Source organism: Zalophus californianus, chromosome 2, assembly GCF_009762305.2.
Source record: "Zalophus californianus isolate mZalCal1 chromosome 2, mZalCal1.pri.v2, whole genome shotgun sequence".
In the NCBI taxonomy this organism is placed as follows: Eukaryota; Metazoa; Chordata; class Mammalia; order Carnivora; family Otariidae; genus Zalophus; species Zalophus californianus.
This window is the reverse complement of record NC_045596.1, coordinates 93,595,873-93,618,905: the sequence shown is the minus strand read 5'-3', so window position 1 is coordinate 93,618,905 and position 23,033 is coordinate 93,595,873. Positions and strand designations below refer to the sequence as shown.

Here is a 23,033-nt window from a genome sequence, read left to right as displayed (position 1 = left end):
GCTTGGGCATTCCTGTCCCCTGTTTCTTTCTGGCTAACTTCCTCATTGATGTCAGTTCCTCTTCAAACAACACCTCACCTGTGAAGTTTTCTCTGACCCCCCCCCGAAAGAATTTATAATTCTTTCCTCTCTTTTATTCTTTGCAAATTTATTATTTCCTCCTCTCTTCTTGACAGTCCTTTGTACAGTATAACTTTCTGAATCCAGATAACAGTGGTCTGAAGCCCTCTGTGAAGCCTAGAAAATGGGACATGTAGGAGGAATTCATCGTAAACTACAATAAGTGACAAGATATGAAAGGACTCCTGGCCTTACTGGCATTGGGCATCACTTGATAAAATGCTCCACTGTGCATGGTACTTTTTATTCATCAGTGAGCTCTTATAGAGTCCACGTATGTTGTTGTATTTGTGCTAATTTTCTTCCTTTTATCATACCAAAAAGATGAGTGTTGGGTGAAACTCTTTTACCTACAGGTGCACATACTTTCTCTGTAAATGAGAAGATCCCGATTGTTAGGATTTGCCACGTCTTAAGGATCCTTGCTTTATAATCATACCAATACTTTTGTTAAAGCGTATTTCACAGAAATTTAATTTTGATTTAGGTTTCTGCTTTTTCCATAAGACCAAATGATAGATTTTATATCCTTATATTCATATATATACATATATATATTCATTCTTATCTATATCCTCATATCTGTTAGTATGGACAAACCTCATATATACTAGAGGCACAGTTCAATGTTTGTGGAATTAGAATATAAATGACACTGATGTATAGGTGACAAGCTTAAGTCTCCATGAAGTTGTGTTATCAGAATGAAAACCATGAGAACAAATCTGTCTCTAACTGGAGAACTTAGTAAGGGAACTTCTGTTATCCCCCAGTTCTCAAAGCAATAAGCACCATGTAATAGCTTGCAGCCACAGGTAGCTTGAGCCCTTCCTTTGTAAACATCTAGACACTCACTGTGATCAGCAATAACAAACAGTATGTCCTCTGCAACAGAGAATCTGTTGCACTCCTGAATATTCAAGACTGGTAAATGCTAGTATCTCCTCTTGTCTGTCATCTTGAAAAACTCTAATGTTCCAGAACCTGGAAAACCTGATGTCTAATGGGGATGTATTGTCAAATTACTGGCTTGACTCATCTGTCACCTCTATTCCAGGATTCTTTCTGGAGTACTGTTTGTCAGAAATATGTTAAAGTCTCAGCTTTGGGTATAAATTCACTCATCATTTGCACTGGTTTTGCTTCTTTTATAACATGATCTAAACATTCTGTGGCTAAATTATAGGCTCATTCCTCTGATGACTAAAGCCAACTTTTAGATGAATTACTGAGACACAAAAACTGTTTTAGTCCAATTAATTTGTGAAACAAATTTTAGCTGCAGTGTTGTTTTTTGTTTGTTTGTTTTTTCAGTCAGAGACAGTTGCCTTGACACTAACAGTGAAAACATATTCACAGGAAGACTCAGCATAGCCTCAGCAGGACTCCTGGGCTGTTCAGCTATCAGTAAAAATATTAATGATGTGTAGTTTATAAGGTGATGATGCTCACTTAGTAACATTCATCAGAGGGCTAATGGCAGATTTTTTAAGAATGATTATAATTTTTCTCTAAGGATTATATAGGCATGATAAAATACGAGCAAGAATTGTGGTAATACAAGAGATTTTTAAGATGGCAATGATTTTAATATGCAGATAAATTAAAAATAATCATGTCCGTATTGTATTGCTTGAATCTTAAGTCTAGTGAATGACAAGAGATAGTACAGGTATCAAGATTTTAGTTTATCTTTTATGTAGCAGTACTTCTGATAGATTTACTGAATTCCAGTTGTGCAGTTCATAAATCATTTCTCCGTAGTACTCAGATTACTTCTAATTAGGTGAAACTTTCTACTGTTTTTTAAAACATATTTTGTAGATAATCTCTTGTATTTCTTTAGCATTCTGCAGTATATGTAAATCTTTAAATGGTTATTATTTTTCTTTATGTTTGAGGGTTTTTATTTTTTTTATGCACATTAAAGCATAGGGTATCTGGTGCCTTGTTAAGATGTTTGGTGTAGCTCTTCCTCTAAGCGGCCTGAGGTGACCTCTGAAAATGGTTCGCTATTCACTTGACCCAGAAAACCCTACGAAATCATATAAATCAGGAGGTTCACATCTTCGTGTTCACTTTAAGAACACACGTGAAACTGCCCAGGCCATCAAGGGTATGCATATCCGAAAAGCCACCAAGTGTCTGAAAGACGTCCCTTTACAGAAGCAGTGTGTGCCATTCCGTTGCTACAATGGTGGAGTTGGTAGGTGTGCCCCGGCCAAACAGTAGGGCTGGACACAGGGTCAGTGGCCCAAGAAGAGTGCTGAATTTTTACTGCACATGCTTAAAAATGCAGAGAGTAATGCTGAACTTAAGGGTTTAGATGTTGATTCTCTGGTCATTGAGCACATCCAGGTGAACAAAGCCCCCAAGATGCGGCGTAGAACGTACAGGGCTCATGGTCAGATTAACCCGTACATGAGCTCTCCCTGTCACATTGAGATGATCCTTACTGAAAAAGAGCAGATTGTTCTTAAACCAGAAGAAGAGGTTGCACAGAAGAAAAAGATATCCCAGAAGAAACTGAAGAAACAAAAACTTATGGCCCGGGAGTAAATTCTGCAGAATAAAGGCAAATAAAAATAAAAAGAGGAAAAAAAAAAGATGTTTGGTGTATGTTAGAAATTTTCCCTTCATTACTTAAAATAAGTATGTTGTTTTACAAGTGAGATTTTTATAAATATATATATATAAAACAAATGCCATATACATATATATTATATAAAATGATAGCAACTGGCTATAAACATATAAAAAAACTTCTTTTAAAAATGTAACTAGGATATGCAATTAACTTAGATGAAGCAGAAAATTAAGTGGTAATTATAAGAATGGAATTTTTCTGTATATGGTTTATTTACCTTGCATAACACCTGAGTGTATTGAACAGTATTTCTCCTTTGGTCTCACATCTTTAACTGAAGATTATTCTTGCCCAACTGTGGGTCCAGGCTATAACTCTCTTTCAACTAGATATCCCTCACTTCTAAATGAGTGTCTTGCGTATTTGGGTATGAGCCCAGCTTCAGTTATAGGGACTGGAAATCTAAGGAAGAGAGCTGATGCTTGGCAGGTGGGCCTAATGTCTCAACAGGGCACTCACCATTGTCTACCTGGATGGATTATCAGCTTTTTATATATACATTTTTTCTGTTTTATATATACACAGGCACTGTGATACCAGTTGTCATGTCTTATTCTAAAGAGTTGCATGTATTAGTATATCAATTCATCCATCCTCATAACATAAGTGTATGTGACAAGCAGGATTTTGGTGAGCTAAGGACTGGTGCAAAGCTATGTAATTGCAAGTTATCAACTGCCAAAAAGGTAAGCTGCCCCTTAGTAGAGCAGCTTCAAGTTAGAAGAGAGAAGTACCGTGATAAGACATGAGAGAGGCAAGCAATTCTGCTGGTCTCTAAAACATAACTTGCACAGCCCTAAATTTAATTTTAAAATTTCCATAAGGACTTATAAAGGATTCTGTAAATGTCTCACACCTCACAGACACCACAGAAAGATCATTTACTTTCAAATTTGATACTTCCAGAATGAGAACACCTTGGGTGCCCTGATAAGTGTGTATTTCAAAGAGGTTCTGGGGTTATAGTAGTTGTATCTTGGTGAGTAGGGGATAGCATGAACTGAATGGAACTTTGTCATATATCGGTAGAGCCACTGTATGCCTGTTAGATATTTCTGTGCCATTGGAGAAAGCTCCTGGTATGGACGCTTTGCTTAAAGAATGGAATAAGGCTGGATTACAGCCCTTCCTTGCCCCCTTGGTTTGTGCCTTTGTATAAAACACAAATTGCACAACCTTTATCTGGTTGGTGTGAATTGTGAGAAATGCTGTCTTTTCTTTTTGCAACTTATGAATAGGCAAAATACAGCAAAGAAAAATTTTGGCCTGACTTGACCTCATACAGTTGGCTAATACCAAACCAGAATGTTGAGACCACTTCTTTCTCTATTTGACCATGCTGCCTAACAGTGAAAGAAATTACCAATTTTCATAACTGGCTGATGTAGAACTATTTATTAGCTTTCAAGATTATGATATAGATAATTTTCTCTTTTTTTAAAGATTTTATTTTTATTTATTTGACAGAGAGAGACACAGAGAGAGAGGGAATACAAGCAGGGGGAGTGGGAGAGGGAGAAGCAGGCTTCCTTCAGAGCAGGGAGCCCGACATGGGGCTTGATCCCAGGACCCCGAGATCATGACCCGAGCTGAAGGCAGACGCTTAACGACTGAGCCACCCAGGTGCCCCATGATATAGATCATTTTCTAAAGCCCTCTGGAACCCACAAAGAGGAATAGGAAATAGCACTACGTAGTCTTCATTAAATTATACTCTTTATTTTTTCATTGTCATCATCATCATCATCAATTTAGTTTGATTTATTTTTTATTGTGGTAAAATACACATAGCATGAAGTTTGTTATCTTAACCATTTTTATGTATAGTTAAGTGTCATTAAGTACATTTACATTGTTGTGCAACCATCATCACCATCCATCTACAAAACTTTTCATTTTACAAAACTGGAACTCTACACCCATTAAACAATAATTCCACATTCCTCTCTCCCCTGAGTTCCTAGCAACTATCATTCTACTTTCTGTCTCTATAATTTTGACCACTCTCAGTACCTCATGAAATCATACAATATTTGTCTTTTTGTGACTGGCTTACTTCACTTAGCATAGTGTCCTCAAGGTTCATCCATATGACAGGATTTCCTTCCTTTTTAAGGCTGAACAATATTTTGTTATCTATAGGTACCACACTGTGCTTATCTGTTCATCTGTCAATGAACACTTGGGTTGCTTCCATGTTTTAACTGTTGTGAATAATGCTGTGGGAAACTTGGGGGGGGGTACAAATATCTCTTCAACAACCTGCTTTCAGTTCTTTTGGGTATATACCTAGATACAGAATTGGTGGGTTATATGCTAACCCTAGTTTTAATTTCTTGAGGAATTGTTGTACTGTTTTCCACAGCAGGTGTACCATTTTATATTCCCACCAATAGTGCACGAAGGTTCCAATATCTATATATCCACCAACACTTCCTTCCTTCCTTCCTTCCTTCCCTCCTCCCTCCCTCCCTCCCTCCCTCCCTCCCTCCCTCCCTCCCTCCCTTCCTCCCTTCCTTCCTTCCTTCCTGTCTGTCATTCTAATGGGTGTGAGTGGGTATCTCATTGTGGTTTTAATTTGCATCAAACATTTCTTAAAATGTATAGCTTTACAATTTATTCTTTTCCTTCAGGAAGCATTCATTTTGTTATGCACATCTTTGTGATACATTGCCTGAGTGTTTAATCAAACAACCCTAGACTAAGGCATCTTGTTAAACCACACACACACACACACACACACACACACACACACACACACACACACACACAGATTATATAATAAGGCTAATGGCTGATTTTCTCATTTGAGGTGGGTGATATTAACAGAACAAAAATAACCCATTCATTTCTGCTTTTGCTTTATTCTGTGTGTCCTTGATTGTGGTTAGCAGTGTTCTTTTCATTCATGCTTTTTCTTGGTCATAGAATAGGAAAAACAGTTTTAAGAATATGAACTTTTGATAGTGGTTCATAGTTTTCACATGCATTTGTAAAAGATAGATGGAATGAGAAACAAATTGTAATATAGAGTTGGCATGAGTTTTAGGACTGAGGGAGGATACAGAAGGAATCAAGTATAAAGTAGAGTAAGGTGAGAGAAAGTGAAATCCAGAATGATGTTAAAAGGATAGATTCAGCAATTAGAGATTAGGCGGAAAAACAGAAATAAAGAAAGTGGACCTTTGAAGGATTTTGAACCGTGCCATCCTACTCTTCTTCCCCACTCTGCTTAATGAACATAGCTTGGACAGGTCCCGTGAATATACTATACTGCTTCTAATACCCCAAATTGTGCCTCCTCCAGTATGTTGTCTCTCTCCTCCTGGCCAGAATCAGTTTTGAATGGAACGGTTCCAATGGCCTCAGTTTTATCATCTCAATTGTGATTCTTTGTATGACTCAGCAAATCCATTTCCATCAGGATCAATAAGAAACTCTTTGGACCTTCTATTAAAGCAAACTCCCAGCCTGGGAGTGGATGGATCTTAGCTAAATAAGATACTAACAATGGTATTAAGAATGAAACCAGGGTTGTGCTTTGAATCCTTCTCCCCAGTTTGCATCAGCTGCCCCCATACCTATCATTGTAGCTTTTTTTTTTAAGATTTTATTTATTTATTTGAGAGAGAGCATGAGCAGAGAGGAGGGGCAAAGAGAGAGGGAGGAGCAGACTCCCCACTGAGCAGGGAGCCCAATGTGGGGCTTGATCCCAGGACCCTGGGATCATGACCTGTGCCAAAGGCAGACGCTTAACTGACTGACTGAGCCACTCAGGTGCCCTACCATTGTAGCTTTAATGGGACTGGCGGGTACATCTGATTCTGCTCATGTCATGGTTATACCACTTGGCTCATCTTGAAACACTGATCATTGACCAGGAAGTTTGAAAGTATCCAAACATATGAGAGAGGCATAATGTCAAATAAGTTGGACATATAGATGTTCTTGTTCTCTGTATTTATAGTAACAAGAGGCATAGTTCAGTTCTTTAAAAAATGAAATATAGCTAGCTGTCTTCCCAAAATTGTTAAAATACCATGCTTTTATTCCCTTCTTAATCTCTAATCCAAACATGTGCCTTATAATGAATTCAGTAAATAATTCTGCATTTGTTACTTGACGTGATTAGTTCATAGACAAAGTCTGTCTTGTGGGAAAGATATGACAAGATCCAGAGCTGAGATAAATGATTTCTAGGGGAAAACTGCTTGAAAAATCCTTACCTTCTTATCAAAATATAATGGTAAGTGATATGATATCAGGAATTAACCAACATTATGACGTTGATATATGATCATCTCACACATCTACCTCTCTGTGAAATATAAAACTCTGGAATCATTCACTTAAAAGCATTTAATGAGCTTGTCAAAGGCACTATGACTCAGCTCTAGTTATTTTATAGTGAAAATACAGGAACACATTCTACCCTCCCAGAGCTACCATACTAGTAGAGAGACAAACATTAAACAAGCGAGTACATAAACAAACATATAATGCTGACAAGTGTTATGAAGAATAACAGAGGGTTCTAGGGGGGTAAGATAATGTAGATGAGTGGAGGTCTAAAGATACAAAATTTAAGCCAAATTTTAAGGATAAGAGGGATTTACTCACCAGGTAAGAGTGGCAGACAGGTTGGGAATGTCCTGGAAGAAAGACAAGTGTGTGAAAAGGCCCAGGGATGGGAAGGATTTTGGTGTACTTGAGGAACTGGAGGAAGGCCATTTGTGGTTGGAGCAGGATGGAGAAAGAGTGTCAAGGAGGGTCAGAAGACAGGCAGAGTACAAATTAGGCAGAGACTTGAAGGTCATGTCCAGTAGCAATGGACAGCTATTTAAAGGGCTTCCTGTAGGCATGGAACAAAATATGAAGCATATTTAAAGCTTCTATCTGGAGAACTGATGGCAGAGGGGCAAGAGAGGAAGCTGGGCCAATCAAAGAAGCTTTTGCAGAAGTGCAGGTGACAGACAGTGACTCCTTGGGCTGGTAACATTGTAGTGAAGATAGAAGTCTTAATTCAGGATCTGTTTTGGAGATGATAAAAGCAGGATTTGGTTAGAGATTGGTAAATAAATAATACAAAAGGTAGGAAAGCTTCTTCACCTTCAGATTCTAACTTACAAGTTAAACCATAGAACTGTGGGCAGATGCTTATGGTTTCATTCACCCATTTAATGATTTAATCATTTATTCACTCAGCAAATTTATTAAGCTCCTTCTGTATGTCAGGCACTCTGTAAGGATACTGAAGATACCGTGTTCCATTATTGATATCTGCCTAAAGGACCCTTGCACCAATGGTTAGCTTGATTGACTATGTATGTTAAAACATGGTGCCAAGAAAACCTAAGTTCTCAATTATATCTCTGTAGATTTTGTTCCCTTAGCTCAGACATCAAGGATGTCTAGGGGGCCCTGAGCCAGGGTGACTGTAAATGGTATAAATTGGCACACAGGTTGCCACACTGATGAGGTAGTGCCATTGGCACCTAGCATGGGGCCTGGTGCTAACAATCTTGTCATGCAAGGGGCCATCCCACATGGCCAAAAAAGGCAGTAACCCTCCTGTTAATGAACCCTGGTCAGCTTTACTTTGACCAATGACTACTCTCCAGCCCTGGCCAGCAGTCTGACTTTAAAAAAGGGATACAGGAGCTCCTGGGTGGCTCAATCAGTTAAGCGTCTGCCTTCAACTCGGGTCATGATCCCTCTCCCTCTGCCTGCCGCTCTGTGTGCTTGTGCTCTCTCTCTCTCTGTCAAAAACTAAATCTTTTTTTTAAAAAAGGGATATAAACGGAATGCCTTTACGTCAGTATTCTTTCCAGTCTTTCTGCATGATCCTTTGGGCTCTCCAGAGACCCTTGACTTGCTCCTCTGCTCTCCAGATTGTGTCCAGAAGGGCAGCTATTAGGGCAGCACAGATGAGAACAAACCCTTTTTCCTTCTTGTGCTATGTGTTCTTGGGAAAAGTCTTTAATTTTCATTACTTCTGTTTTCTCCTCTATAAAATGGAAATAGCACTAGTATCTACCTCATGGGGTTATTGTCTTGTAACCTATAGAAACTTAGAACAACACTTGGCCTTGGCACGTAGTGAGCACCCAATGGATATTTGCTGTTATTGTTCAACAATATAGAAGGCAGTGTGCTGGACGCCATGAAGGTAATAGATGAACACATCACCATCATAGCTTCTGTCTTGGAGGAGACATGCCTGTCACCCAAGCAAGGCAGCATATGATATGTTTTTTGACAAAAATCTGACTGTCGTGATTCTTTGCTAACATGACTCCAGCTAATGTTGGAAGCCCTAATGTTCTAGAGATTCTGCTCAGAGCCTTGGATTACAGGTCTGGTGGCTTCTACTCATTGGGTTTATTCTTCAGCTTTATACTTAGTGTTTGGGAGGAATTTCTTCTTTTTCCAGGAGACATTCCTGGCCCTGCCTTGGTGAGATTACCTCCTACTGTGAGTTAGCTGCACCCTCCAACTTGGCTGCGTCCTGAGGGTCCTGGCTTTCCCCCACCACCTCGGGGCAGTGGTTCTAATCACTGTGTCATTGCTGGTTCTTGTGTTAATGTGGTACTGTTTGATCTTCTAAAGCCCAGTTTTGGACTCTATTGTCTGCTTAGCCTCATACTCAAGGCTGTAATCCTCCTGAAATTTTATGAATGTTTCATCCAATATGAAACCACTTTCAACCATTTCTGATATAAATCATAAGTATATAGACTAGGAAGAAAAGAACAGTTCATTCAGCTGGATAACACAGAATGAATCAACATCCCTATAAAGAACAATAATAGCAACAAAAGTATTTATCTTTTTGATATGTGAAGTCTCAACTTCTCATGATTCTAGGATTATCTTATTTTTTCTCTGGAAGCCCTAAAGTTCTAGAGATTCATAAATGGTAATTAATGCTTCAGATATATAATTGATATGCCTTATATCATAGCAGAACTCCAACATTAATTTATTCACAAAATCTCTACTTAATTAACAGTTTATTCATGAGACTGATTTAATTTGACTTTGTATGAAATTTTACATAGCATGCTAAAATTTTTTTAAAAATCTTTAATAACTACTGCTTAATTTTGTGCTCCATTAAACAATAATGTCAGTATAGAAATGTGTTAAAGTTAGAAAATTCAATAGCTTATCCTCAAGGCAGCATGTTCTATTAGAACTCCATTTTTTCCTTCCCAGACATTTATTATACATATAACAGAAATGATAAAATGGTTTCATTTGCACAAGGATATTTTTAAATAATGGGAAGAATGAATGTTAGAAAATGAGAAAGAGTGCTGTCAGAGATGCTTAACATAAAACTCTGTACACCTTAAATTTCTTTAACAGCTAGAATAGTTCACTGAAAATTACAAGAATGCTAGACCCCAAGAGTTTTTAATATTCTTCTTTAGATACAAACATCTAAAAATAAAACCTATTGCCATAGAGAGCCAAATTTTAATGTTTTCTTTTTCCTTTTTAAGTGCATGTGAAGTCCAGACTTAGAGTAAATGGACAGCATGATCTTCTGACTTGGTAATTCATGTAATCATTACTTCAGTACTCCTTAATTGAGCAAATATTATGGGTTAGATGCTATGGTAGCAAAGATCAGTAAGTTGTGATTCCAGTGATTTATGACATGACAGTTCTCTTGGAATATACAGTATGCTTAAGGAGCTACTATAAGCAGCAATTTCATTAATGGCAATAAGCTTTTTTTTTGGCAATAAGCTTTTTAATCAATATTTGTTAAACACTTTACAAACCACACTTGTGTGTAATACAGAGTTTCTAGGTACCTGTGATCAAAAACAAAGATAAATATGGATATATATCATGTTTAACTTAGTCACATTCATTCAAAGGAAGAAATCCCACAAACTGTTATTATCATTGTAGGGATGATAGTGGGTTTGTTGGAAATACCTTCTATCTAATATTCAATTATTTTGTATTATAATTTATCTCGGGTACATTATGTGATTGCATTATTATTGTTATTCTAACTGCGGATAAAAACTTGCTGAACTATTAAATGAAATTACTTGTACATGTAACCATGGTTTTCAGAACAAGCCCATACGAAGCTTTAAATAATTTTAGAGGCACATTTTATATGTAAAGACTAAAAATAATGACTCCAGCATTAAAGGTCTTATAAATATCCAGGATGCTATGAAGAAAAGTCAAAGTTGCATAAACTTTCAGACACATTAAGTTTTTAGTATTGCCTCTTTTCCTTTAGGAAAGGAAAATACAGAAGAAAATAATAACTTGTCATCTCTGGAACATGTTATTATTTAATGATGCTTTAGAACTTATTAAAGCAAATGAAATTTTTTAAAAAAGCTATCTTAAGAGGGGCACCTGGGTGGCTCAGTTATTAAGCATCTGCCTTCGGCTCAGGTCGTGATCCCAGGGTCCTGGGATCAAGCCCTGCATCGGGCTCCCTGCTCAGCTGGAAGCCTGCTTCTCCCTCTCCCACTCCCCCTGCTTGTGTTCCCTCTCTCACTGTGTCTCTCTCTGTCAAATAAATAAATAAATTCTTTTTTAAAAAAACTCTCTTAAGTGTAATTTTATCTCCCATTCCATAATGAACATACACCAACCTTTATATCTTCACCCAGTGATTTTTCAAATGACTCATGCCTTCTAAACTTCTGGGAAGATTGACAGTGTAATTATTGGAACAGTTACATTGTGTGCAGATTGAGAGATTGAGAGCAGGGGCTGCGGAATGGATGGCCCACCTGTGCCACTTAAGTCTTGGGCAGGTTACTCTCTATACCTCCATGTCCTCATCAATAAACTGAGAGGGGTAAAACTAATCTCAGACAATAATTACAAGGATTTATGAATTAATATAATACTTAGCACACTGTGTAGCACATGGTAAACAAATGTTAGCTATTACAGGGTTAAGCTGCAAAGCTGAAATTTCCTTTTAAAATCAAGCCATATCATACTAGAGGAAGAAATCGCTGATAAATGCATGAGAAAATGGTTCACTTCACTAATAATTAAGAAATATTAACATGCAGTAACTTTTTTCTAACTTTTTTTTAACTAGAAAAAACTGGGCACCTTTACAATATTGGGGGTGCAACCATTGTAGAAGGCAGTTTGCCCTATCCTCATACAGACAAATGTGTATCTCTGTTTATTACTTATTTTAAATAAGGTAAATGTTCTGACATGAAATGGTGCCCATGACCTAAAGTGAAATGAAAAACACAGTTAGCCTAATAATTTGTATTTATTGCATGATTCTACTTTTGTGAGAAAATATGTGTTTTGTGTGTGTGTGTTTGCAAGGTATGTTTAAAGATACACAGAAAGTTAAAAGGATGTGAATAGTTAAAATTAGTTTATTTTGGAGAGTGGAATTGGGGTTGAGAGATAAGAGAGTGCTTGGTATGCTTCCATTTTTTTGAATTTTGCTAAAAAAATATGTTAAAAACATTTATTGATGGGGGCGGGAGGGGAACCTAAGCCAGAGAATCACTGGTTAGGGAATTCTAGCCCCAGAGCAGCAGTCTTTTGGACCTGGAGAAGAAATGGATCCCAAAGATAGTTATATCTACTTACATAGAGAGCCTTGAAACCCCTGGTTTGAATGTACTTTGTAGAGTAACTAAATCCGGTTGCTGAGTTGTGGGAAAGTCTTCAGTTAAAGATGGAGGATAGATCTGGCTTCTTAGTTGGCAGGGGAGCAGTACTGCCTTCTAGGGACGTTTCCAAAAGCCCTAGGTCTGTGTTCACTGGCAAATACATGGAGCATAAAGGAAATTGGGGTGCTTTACAAAGAAAATCTAGGTAGCACTCAGCCCAAAAGTGGTAGGTATTTTGGAAGGCCACCTCTAGTCCATAAAGGCATGTTTATTGCAATTTAAAAAACAAGCCCCTCCAGAGAGATACAACCTGCAAACACATACTCTGCAGGCTTGATAGTAATTTTCAAAGTAATCTGAAAACAAAAATTCTGCATGAACACGGTGCAAGTCCATTGATGCATATATATTTTTCTTTTTTAATGTCAGTATCTTGTTTGTCTTTACAGAGTTACTGGAGGTGAACTGTTTGAAGACATAGTGGCAAGAGAGTATTACAGTGAAGCTGATGCCAGGTAAGTGACTTGCCCGGGGGCAAGATACAAGACTCAACATTCAAATGACACTTGTTCAGTATATCTCTTTACAAATGCATCATAACCCTTAGTATTTATGAGACTCTCATAGTACCATCTTGGACAACTTTTTATGATGAGTCCCTCTTAATTGCTGTTTCTCTCTCTTAAGAATTTCCAGGATAATTGTTTGGGGAAAACAAAACTAGAATCTGGTCTAAACTAGCATCTCCAGTTAGTCTTTTAAAAAATAAATAATAAAATCTATACTCTACCTGGAATGACTTCTGCTAAAGAAATGTACTTTTTTAGCGAGGTTAAGAGAGCAAAAATGCAGATCTTCTGGTCTCTAGATCCTGAGCTGCCCATTATGGTAGCCATTAGTAACACATGGCTATTTTAATTTCAATTAATTACAATTAAATAAAAAATTTAGTTTCTCAGTTGTACTAGCTACATTTTGAATGCTGAGTGGCCATAAGTGGCTAGCGGCTACCAGTTGGACATAGCAAATATAGAACATTTCCATCATCACAGAAAGCTCCACTGAACAACCCATGTTTAATCGGAGACCATAAAAACAAACAGACTACAAAAGTCCCAGTGTTCTCCTTTAAGCAGTATTAGCTGTTTAACTCTTTGGGAATTCCAGAATGGCTTTTGGAACCCTCATGTGAAAAATATTTAGTCGGATATTTCAGAGGGTTCAAAAGGATTTCCCAACCTTGTTAATTGGCATCATCTTTACAGAGGTTAACAATGGCTATCCATTTTCTCTCATTTGAAACTTCCTAGGCTACACAAAGTCAACCTTTTTGGAGTGAAGTGACATTAATTTACTTGCCTAGATATTACTTAGACTGTATCATGTTAGTTTTCCTTGGCATTTCTTTATACTCAGTAGTTGGCACTTAATTTGAAAGATCTGGCCTTGAGCTATTGACTCATTATTAACAATGTAAATGAGATGTTATGAAAATTCAATTACTTATTGTCTGCCCCCATTCTCTAATGCTTTCAGAGCTTCCTAAAGCTTGCTAATCCCACTGTAGCCTGTGCTCAGCAGATAGTCAGCTGATAGCCGATTCCCTCCCCATCCCTTCAAAGTTAGCACATGCACACACCGGCTCACTTGCAAATCTCTAATTAATCTTCTTGGTTTTATGCCAGTTTATGACATTCTGTGAATCTTCTCTGTACATGACTACACTCTAATTTTTTAATGGAATTTTTACTGCCAAAGTCAAATACAAACTGACGTATCATTTATACTATCATGCGTGAATCTTAACATGCCCAGTTCACCCCAGTTCTCATGTTAGGGCCCTGAAAGGGAGCTTCAGAGCAGCCTTGCGAGTAGCTATTTGCCCACTTGCCCAGAGAGAGCAATAACTTTAATCAAGGTAGTTAACAAGTTAGGGAATTACATTTATTTTGCTTTTTAAAGTTACGTTAAGCAGGTCATTGTGTTTTAAAAGTAGTGTTTGAAATTAAAATAGAAACTGTTTTCACTATTGAAGAGCCCCTGTAGATAACAGGGGAGACCCTATGGGTTGGATCATTTTATATGCATGTTTATATTAGGTTTTGGAATTCACTAGAAGTGAATATTTTTTAGGGTATATCCTACACAAAATGAAGGAGAAGGAACAGTCTCATCCCAAGTACAAACATAAAGAAAAAGCCTTTCCCTACTAGTCCTCAAGAACCGAAGAATTGAATCCATTCTCACTAGTAAAAAATGATGTTCATTTAATATGAATTATTGTACACTTTATTTTGCATTATTCATTAAGCCTAATAACTTATATCTGTGGTTTGAGAAGAGAAAGTGAAATATTTCTAAAAAGTAGTACAAAGTGAAGGGGGAAAAAAGTCATAATATTTAAAAAATAATTACCAACACTCAAATAAGCTATGTGTGGTCAAAAAGCAACCAATGTTTAGCTCTTTTAGTGGGACTCTGTAGAGTTAGAGCTGGAAAATCATAACCTTGATCGCTTTTTTACATTCACATTGTAAGAAATCAGATGGTGATTACTTTTTATAATTCAAGAATTTACTTTGGAGTAATATTATTTTGTGCATTAAATGGTTGAAAATGTCCTTATTAAAATGTTTGTTAATGAATGTAGCTCAGTACATAACATGCATTTGAATCGCACAAATGTAAATTTGGACAAAATGTGTCAGTGTGATCTATATTATTTTATGTCAGATGACAGCTCATGGGACCTTACAGGTGCCTAGCAATGATTTATCCCCTCTAATTTAATTAGCTGTCTGTTTGACATCAGCGAGCCCTTAATAAGAATAGTGTAAATTGTGCTTTTTGACATAGTGATAAGGAAAGTTTTCCTTCACTGTGGTGTATGGAAATATATCTAACAATTACCAGAGTTCCAGGGGATTTTAAAATTTATTTTTTTGTAAGGTCCTAGCCCTTCTCCAGAGTATGCCTATCCTGAAGAGGGGTTTGTTTTATGTCATGGGTTTACTTGAAATTCTCCCTCTGTTAATCGGAGACTTGTATTAGTTTCCTCTTACTATATTCTATAAGAAGCACCATTTCTAAGTTGAAATGATAAATGTGTCACTCCATGTTTTTTAACCCTTGTTTCACCTGCCACTTCATCTGTGTTTACCCTCTTGTTTCAACACCTATGTTTAATTGTGACCTCAGATTTTAAACAGTTTAGATGTGTATGAGAAATACCCATAAATTTTATACTGCTGAAGAATTTTCCCAGAACGTTATGGGAATATTTGTGAATTTTTCTCCTCAAATATGGAAATTTTAACTTCAGTGTACAAGTGATTTAATTTGTACATTTTCAATGGAAAAAAAACACACAGCTCAAATTGTTTTGTCTGAACATGTCACAAACTCTATGTTGGATGTCATTTTTGTTAGAACCAGAATTAGCTTTATTCAGCATTATTAAATTCCAGTGTAAAGCTAAAAAAGATGTTGTGAAAAAATATAATTTTTGTTTGTTTGTTTGTTTCATTTTAACTTTCATTTTATTTTGTATTCAATGTGATTATGTACCTTTAAAATGTTCTCCCTTCCATTCTACCCTTGTATCTTTACAGTCATTGTATACAGCAGATTCTAGAAAGTGTAAATCATTGTCACCTAAATGGCATAGTTCACAGGGACCTGAAGGTCAGTATATGGAGTCCATAAATCTGAATCAAAGGAGGTTTATTTTGGTTTTATTTCTGGGGAAAGGGCAGAGGGTGGGTACTTAAAATGGTTCCCTTGCCTTTCCCAATTTTTCCCTAAAATGACTACATGATGAAATGATAATGCATGATGCCTCTTTCAGTTTGCTCATCTACAGGCTAAATATACATCATAGCAGAAAGGGAAGGACAATATTAGGAGCACAACCTGTCAAGTTTCCAAGCAAGTAAACTACCAGAAGCAGTTTGGGAGCAGGCTTTCCTGAAATGTCCAGCATTTGCCTGGAGATAAACTTGGCCTGTGATGTATGTCCGCCTGTAGATTTAAACACCACTTCTGTTCTGAGACCATGGGTTGCTGTAGCAAAACAACTGGTTACACATTGCTCCATTTGAGTCTGATGAACCCTCAGGCAAGAGATAATAATTGCCAGCTAAATTAAAGCACAAGAAGTTAATGATTTATCAAAAATTCATTACGTATCCTAATTTAACCTTAATGGTGCTTTGACTGCTAATGTGACAGCTTTGGAATGATACTAGAAAAATGGGAGGGAATAGGGAAACAGTTTTTTTATGTGGGGTGGAGGTGGACCACAACAGTTATAAAAATTTTATTTGCATTCCAGTTCTTTTCCTATAAGAATTTATAACTAGGAAATGAGCTACTGAATTAAATATTTTTAAGATGGTTTTTTTCTAGATCAAGTGGATCCACATTTTCGCTCACATCCGGCAAGATTCTGATTGCTCTGAGGTAGTAGTCACTCTACTTGAGCAATATGTTTACATTACTGAAGGTGGTAAAACACAACCCCAGTTGTCTGTTGGTTTTGCACTTTAACCCAGTCTCTGTGAGGGTGTACAGACAGTGAGTGTAAGCTTGGAACTAACACACGCCCCCTGGTGTTTGCATGCAGTCATTGCATTCAGCAGATCCTGGAGGCTGTGCTACACTGCCATCAGATGGGCGTAGTCCATCGGGACCTGAAGGTGAGTAATGCCGTTGGAGAAGATAAACCACCACATAATTCCTAATGACTGTTCAGCTGCAGTTATGCCTGTAAAGGCAAAAATATGAGCAAGAAAGTTGTGTGGACTCATTCCAACACATTACAAAAACACATCTCTCTTATTTCATCTCCTCTCATCCACACTTGAGATTTACATAAATCCCATTTCATCCAGAGGAATAATGTCCTACCATTAACAATAAATAGGCTGCTATATTTCCTTCCTCCTAGGAATATATAGCATTTATATATAATTTTGCGTAGGACAGATGATCTCTTCTTCATTCTAAACCTGTTCTGTGGACATTGATCAAACATACCTATTTTAGAGTCATAGTATGTATACCTAATATTATGTAAATAGTTATGAAGATTATAAAGAGAATAAAGATAAAGTTATTAAGTAGGTTTTTGGCGTTAAAGAACCTCCATTTGGGGCTCTGAAGTCTCTTACCAGTAGTCCCAAGAATTCCAAAGACATTGAGCCTTCCTGGTTCTTTATTTACATTCCTAGGTAGCAAGATACTAGTGCCTTTTAAAACAGAAAGGAAAAAAGTAAAACAAATTTTATTATAAAATAATATTTATATAACATATATATGGACTAATACTTTTAAGACTCCACTCAGTTTCTGATACCATTGAGGATGAGAAATGTTTAGATCATTTAGAAATTAAATAGTTCAGAAGACTAGTCTTTCATTCATTTTTCTGTCCCCTTCTCTCAGCAGTGTAGTTTCACTCATGGAATTTCAGAGATATAGTGAAGGCCTAGAAATTTAAATGAAACCACTGGGTGGGCAAAATAGCAAATGTGAGTACTATATAGTTGTCATTCTTTGTTTCAAGTCTCATCCATATACAGGCATTAGTACAAAGATGCCACAGAGGTGGCAATGTCTTCAACTGTATGTGTTCAGTGGGAGGATCTGGGCTGGTTTCTCATGTGCAGGCTTCTCTAATAATGATAAATCTGTAGTTTCCATTCATTTATTATGCTGTTAGAATGTATCGCTAAGGATCCACAACAAGTTATTTGAAGATGTGGTGTGTAAGCAAAGCTTTGCCTGAGGTTTCTGGAATTTTCCTTTGATTTCAGTTTGAGTCTTAGAGCTTTAAATGTCAAAAGCAAAGGTATGGTTAATGGCATTTTTTTTTTTTTTTTTTTGGAGAGCCGAGATAAGACTGTGTACATCTGTTAACACTTCACCAAATGTACCCATCAGGATTAAGGAAAAACAATATGTTCCTTTAAAAATTCTTATCTTTGGCAACCACCTCAAGAATTCCTTACCAGCCGTGTAGAGAGAGAGAGCCCCTTTTTGTTACAGAACTCACGGTACTACTTTCCTTTTTAAGTGAATATATATAGCATGCATGTTTATTTATGCTATTTTATTACATGCTCTATTTAATAAATTTATCATTTGAAATATTTTACTCCATGTTATATAATTATAAGTATACTCTAAAAACCAAGGATGAAAAATGACCTTTAAAATATATCTTGTGGGGTCACGCTATTAGACTTCTGTAAGTGTTCATACTCAGCTGAGCTCTTCAAAGACTGGAACTTTAATCAGAGATGGCAGTGGGCCTAGGTGTGGGCTGAGAAGAAAATCTATTTTCTGACATATGAGCTAAATTGACTAATTAAAAACTCAGGCAGGTGACTTTTAGGGAGGCTAACTACCAAAAGAAATAACCTGCTGAATCATCCATCAGATTTCTTTCAAGGGATGAAAGTGTTTTTGTTCTCCCTTCTTATTCTGATTCATTCTGATTCTGATATCTGAGAGGATAGGGGTGAACTTTGCATAGAGCTTGTTATAATTTTTGTAATTGTCTTGGTTTTTGTCGAATTGCTGACTGGAACAGACTTCAGTTGAGTCTAGTTTTCAGTGCATTTTTCAGTAGGCCGTTTCATAACATACTTAGAGTATATTAGAGGCATTTTACACACACCCTACGTGTGCTAAATCCCTGGCTTTGTTTTATGTCTTTTATACCCATGTGTATACTTTATCTGATAAGTATACTGTTTGTAATAGCATATTTTCCAGTATATTAAAATGAAAAATATTCGTAAAAAAAGCTTTAAACAAAAATTTGCCTTTATTATTCTTAGGTCATATATTTTGTTTCCATATCCTGATTCATATGTTAATTCATATATAATACAAATGTTTGATGCACATTTTAATTTGTCCATATCACTGAGAGAAAACCACAGGAAGTGTTATGTTCTTCACTATTAAAGGCGCCTATAAGCATTTGAGTGCTGTACATTTTGTTGTAAGCCTCTTCTAGAACAATAGCTGTATTACTGTACTGTACCTACCTATAATACTATATTACTCCACAGTGCCTAATTTAGGACTTTATACTTAGTAAATACTTGTGGCATATGCTTTCAATTTGGAATGAATGAAATTCAATCAAAAGCACATTTATAATATAAAAGGCATCACTGAATAAAATAGATTTTTGTGTATGTTAATTAATATTGAATAAAGAGGATAACTATCACTCTTTGACACAGTGATAACATTAAGATCATAATTTGAATAACTGCCAGTCTTGGGAGCTTATTCGACAGTGGAATCCAGCAGATGGAAAAATTATAAGAACCTAGAGACAAGGCTGAGGCACAGCAGATGATTGGAGGATGTCCCAGAAACAAGCAATAGGAGAAGGCTCCATGTGGTGGGATATTAGCATAAAGGAAGCACATCAATCACAACCAGGCAGTATCCAGTGGATACACAGAGCTTTCGTCTGAGGTGAATCCAGTGTCAGATCCAAGCAGTATTAAGGAGTATCTAGCAGTGGTGACATAATTACAGTACTATAGTTCAGGACTATGACTCTCATCTTTGGGAAGATTTGGATCAAGGCGGGACATTAGTAATAAAAATGATAATAGCTGCCATTTATCAGGCAGTTACCATGTACCCTGTACTGTGTTATCTTAGGAATCTTAACAACAGCTTTATGAGAAAGGCACTTTGATCTTCCCCATGTTGCATAAGGAGAGATTTAGCAACCATGAGTGAAAGAACTTATTCATGGTTGCTCAGCTAGTAAGTTATGATTTGTGCCCAAGCACTTTGGTTCCAGAGTCTGCATACTTAATTGCTACCACTTCTCAATTCATTAGTTGGATAAATCGAAAACTTTAGAAAGGCCAAAAAATAGGTCAAACAATGACGAGAAAGTAATTTTGCCAGCAATGTTAAGAATTGGGAAATGGTTCTAAGTTTAGTGAATCAAATGATCAAATTGATCCTGCTTATGGATCTTCCAGAGCTGTACAAAATCTGTATCATTAGGAAAAAGAGAATAAGTTATGTGTAAGATACAGTATAGAGTTGAGGGGGTGCACAACATAATTTGTTAATAGATGTTCAAAGAAAAAAAATTATTTAGCAAATCAGTCAAGTGGCATTGGTCACAGCCTTTGGAAAATGGGATGTAGAGAAGAATGAAATGCATTTGCCACATTTGATTTAGGCCACATCAAGACAATCAGGCTGGAGTGCCTAAAAATAGATTGTTTATAAAGAGTAGATTACTGTAACTTAGTGTTGAGTGTTTGTGAGCTGATAATTGAAAATTCAGATATAAAAAGAGAGAAACAAACATCAAACATTTCTTGAGCACCTGTTGAGGCTCTATCAGAGCTGTGGGCACAAATTACAGAGCAAAATAAGAACAAACCTTGTGTGGCTAGAACCTACAGGCCACTGAATTAAAGATCATTTTGAAATATGTATCAATGCTGTTCCTCCCAGAAAAAAGAAAATATGTCAGACGAAAACTGAATCCGGAAAAATATTAGGTTAAAGAGCGGTGGCAGTAACAAGTGACAACTCTTGAGGTCACAAGAAATAGAAGGATGTGTTCTCCAGTTAACAGCCTGAAGAATACAGTTTCTGTGAATCAGGGAACAGAAGTAAGTCAAAGGAGACAGTTTTATAGCTCTGCTTTATCATATAAGTATGTTTCACACAAAATAGTAAGAGGTCTTCAGTTCAGGGTGCATCAGAAATGGTTACCAAACTACTTCATGAACAGCATCTGGATAGAAGGCTTCATACATAAAACAATCTTTTGGCAACACATCAACACCTGTGAATCGCCTCAGCGGAGAATGCTGCTTTTTTTCCCCTAGCCTACCTCCTGAAAAACAATGTCATTTAATGGAAATATCATTAGATCAATGGATGGATATGAGAGAGAGGGAGGAAGAGAGGAAAGGGAGGGAAGGGGCAGAAAGAGAGAGAGAGAATAGATTTTAATGATAATTTTGGAGATTGGGGGGGTTGAATTTAAATACAGGAATAAAATTAAAGACCAGAAAAATTAATTTTCTGGGGGAATATGACATGCGTTCAGTAAATCCTCTTTAGTAGTAGATTTATCAAATTGTGAATCTACATTTTGAATAATTATAAAATTGCAATTGTTCCACTTTTCTCAGAAGTATACGCAGATGAAAGTTTAAAGAACTTGTCATTTGTGTATAAAGTATGTCTAGGTGTTTTAGACACAAACTCAGTAAGTGATAAATTCCATAATCCATTGGTCATTCTTGTGTTTCTTTATTGAACCTGACAGCTGTGTGTCAGCTGTGTATCAGGCCATGGAGAAACAGTAGGTAATTGGCACAGTCCCACTGTGGTTGCACTCTGCTCTGCTTCTTTCAGAGAAGTATTTGCTAACAGTGTAGAAGTATGTGCTAATAGTATGTGCTAATAATATAGAAGTAAATAGGAAAACAGGAATGGAAAACATGATTCTTATGAACTTGCTCATGTATGCATGGTGATGGAAATAGTACTTCATAATCACAAAACAGTGCATCAGCTGAGAACTCCCTGTGCTGAGTACATAAATCAAGCATCCATTCCATATAAAAATAAAAGCAAAACTCACTTGTACCATGTGCACAAAAGAACTTCTGCCATGTGCATGAGTGAGCTTGATAATCAAGCTTTTCAGTTCATGCACTTTCACTTAGTTTATCTCTAGGAGCTTTGTTCTCACCTTTTTTGGCAAAGGAAAAGTGACTGAAAACACACCAAAGCACAGAATGCTTAACTTCATGTTGAAATAACTAATACTCTCCAGTAGAGGAAGGCAATCTAAAAAGACAGTTTCAATTCTTAAAAACTAATATCTAAAGAAATGAAAGAAATAATATAGAATGATAAAACTAACTGGCTGTTTTATGATTTTCATAAAGAAAAAAGCTGTAAAAAAAAAGTAAAACACATGATTTCACTACACATAAAAATTCCTAATGTTTGAGTTTTGTAGTGAAAACACATGATTTCACTACACATAAAAATTCCTAATGTTTGATAATCACATACGTGCACAGATAAATCTGTGATATGACTAATGCTGAAGATGATCATCACCTTTGCCCAGTCAGTTCCTTAATAAAGATCACACTAATTTAGAAATTCTTGTGATGTGTTTGTGAGATTTTTGAGAAGCAAGATTGAAACTATGGCTCATATTTCATAAGTTTCCCCCCAGGTTTTATTTGGATATGGGTAGGAAATATTTTTGAATACTTCGGATTCTTTTGCAACTGTCTACTGAGTGGACTGCCTTTTGCAAATGACCCATTTTTATACCATCGGAGGAGTTTCCTCAATATCACATCTTTAAAAGAAATCAGGAATCTGGTTTCAAATCCTCCCATCTTGTTTGGATCTCCCTACCTCATTTAGAGACTGAGGGGTTTGAGTTATTTTATCTCCCAAGTCAGTCCCAGTCTTAAAAGTGATCCCAGCAAACTGCGTAGGTACTTTGAGATATTTGAACAGATTCAAGAAAATCTCAAATCACATTGAAAGAAGTTGCCATTGCATCCATATGGAAGCACAGAACTAAACTT

At 36.6% G+C, this 23,033-nt stretch overlaps 1 protein-coding gene and 1 pseudogene across 12 annotated transcripts in view; both read left to right on the top strand.

Moving 5' to 3' along the window:
- CAMK2D (calcium/calmodulin dependent protein kinase II delta) overlaps window positions 1-23,033 on the top strand; it is a 315,365-nt gene that overhangs the window by 205,449 nt on the left and 86,883 nt on the right. For 7 of the 12 annotated variants that reach the window (XM_027600484.2, XM_027600486.2, XM_027600482.2 and 4 more), the window contains exons 5-6: window positions 12,855-12,920; window positions 16,017-16,089. In XM_027600484.2, the coding sequence (XP_027456285.1) occupies window positions 12,855-12,920; window positions 16,017-16,089 (139 nt within the window). Of the gene's footprint in view, window positions 1-12,854; window positions 12,921-16,016; window positions 16,090-17,029; window positions 17,103-23,033 lie in introns of all 12 variants that reach the window. The other 5 variants (XM_027600483.2, XM_027600478.2, XM_027600480.2 and 2 more) reach the window with 1 other exon arrangement.
- Window positions 2,125-2,682, top strand: LOC113925846 (annotated as a pseudogene).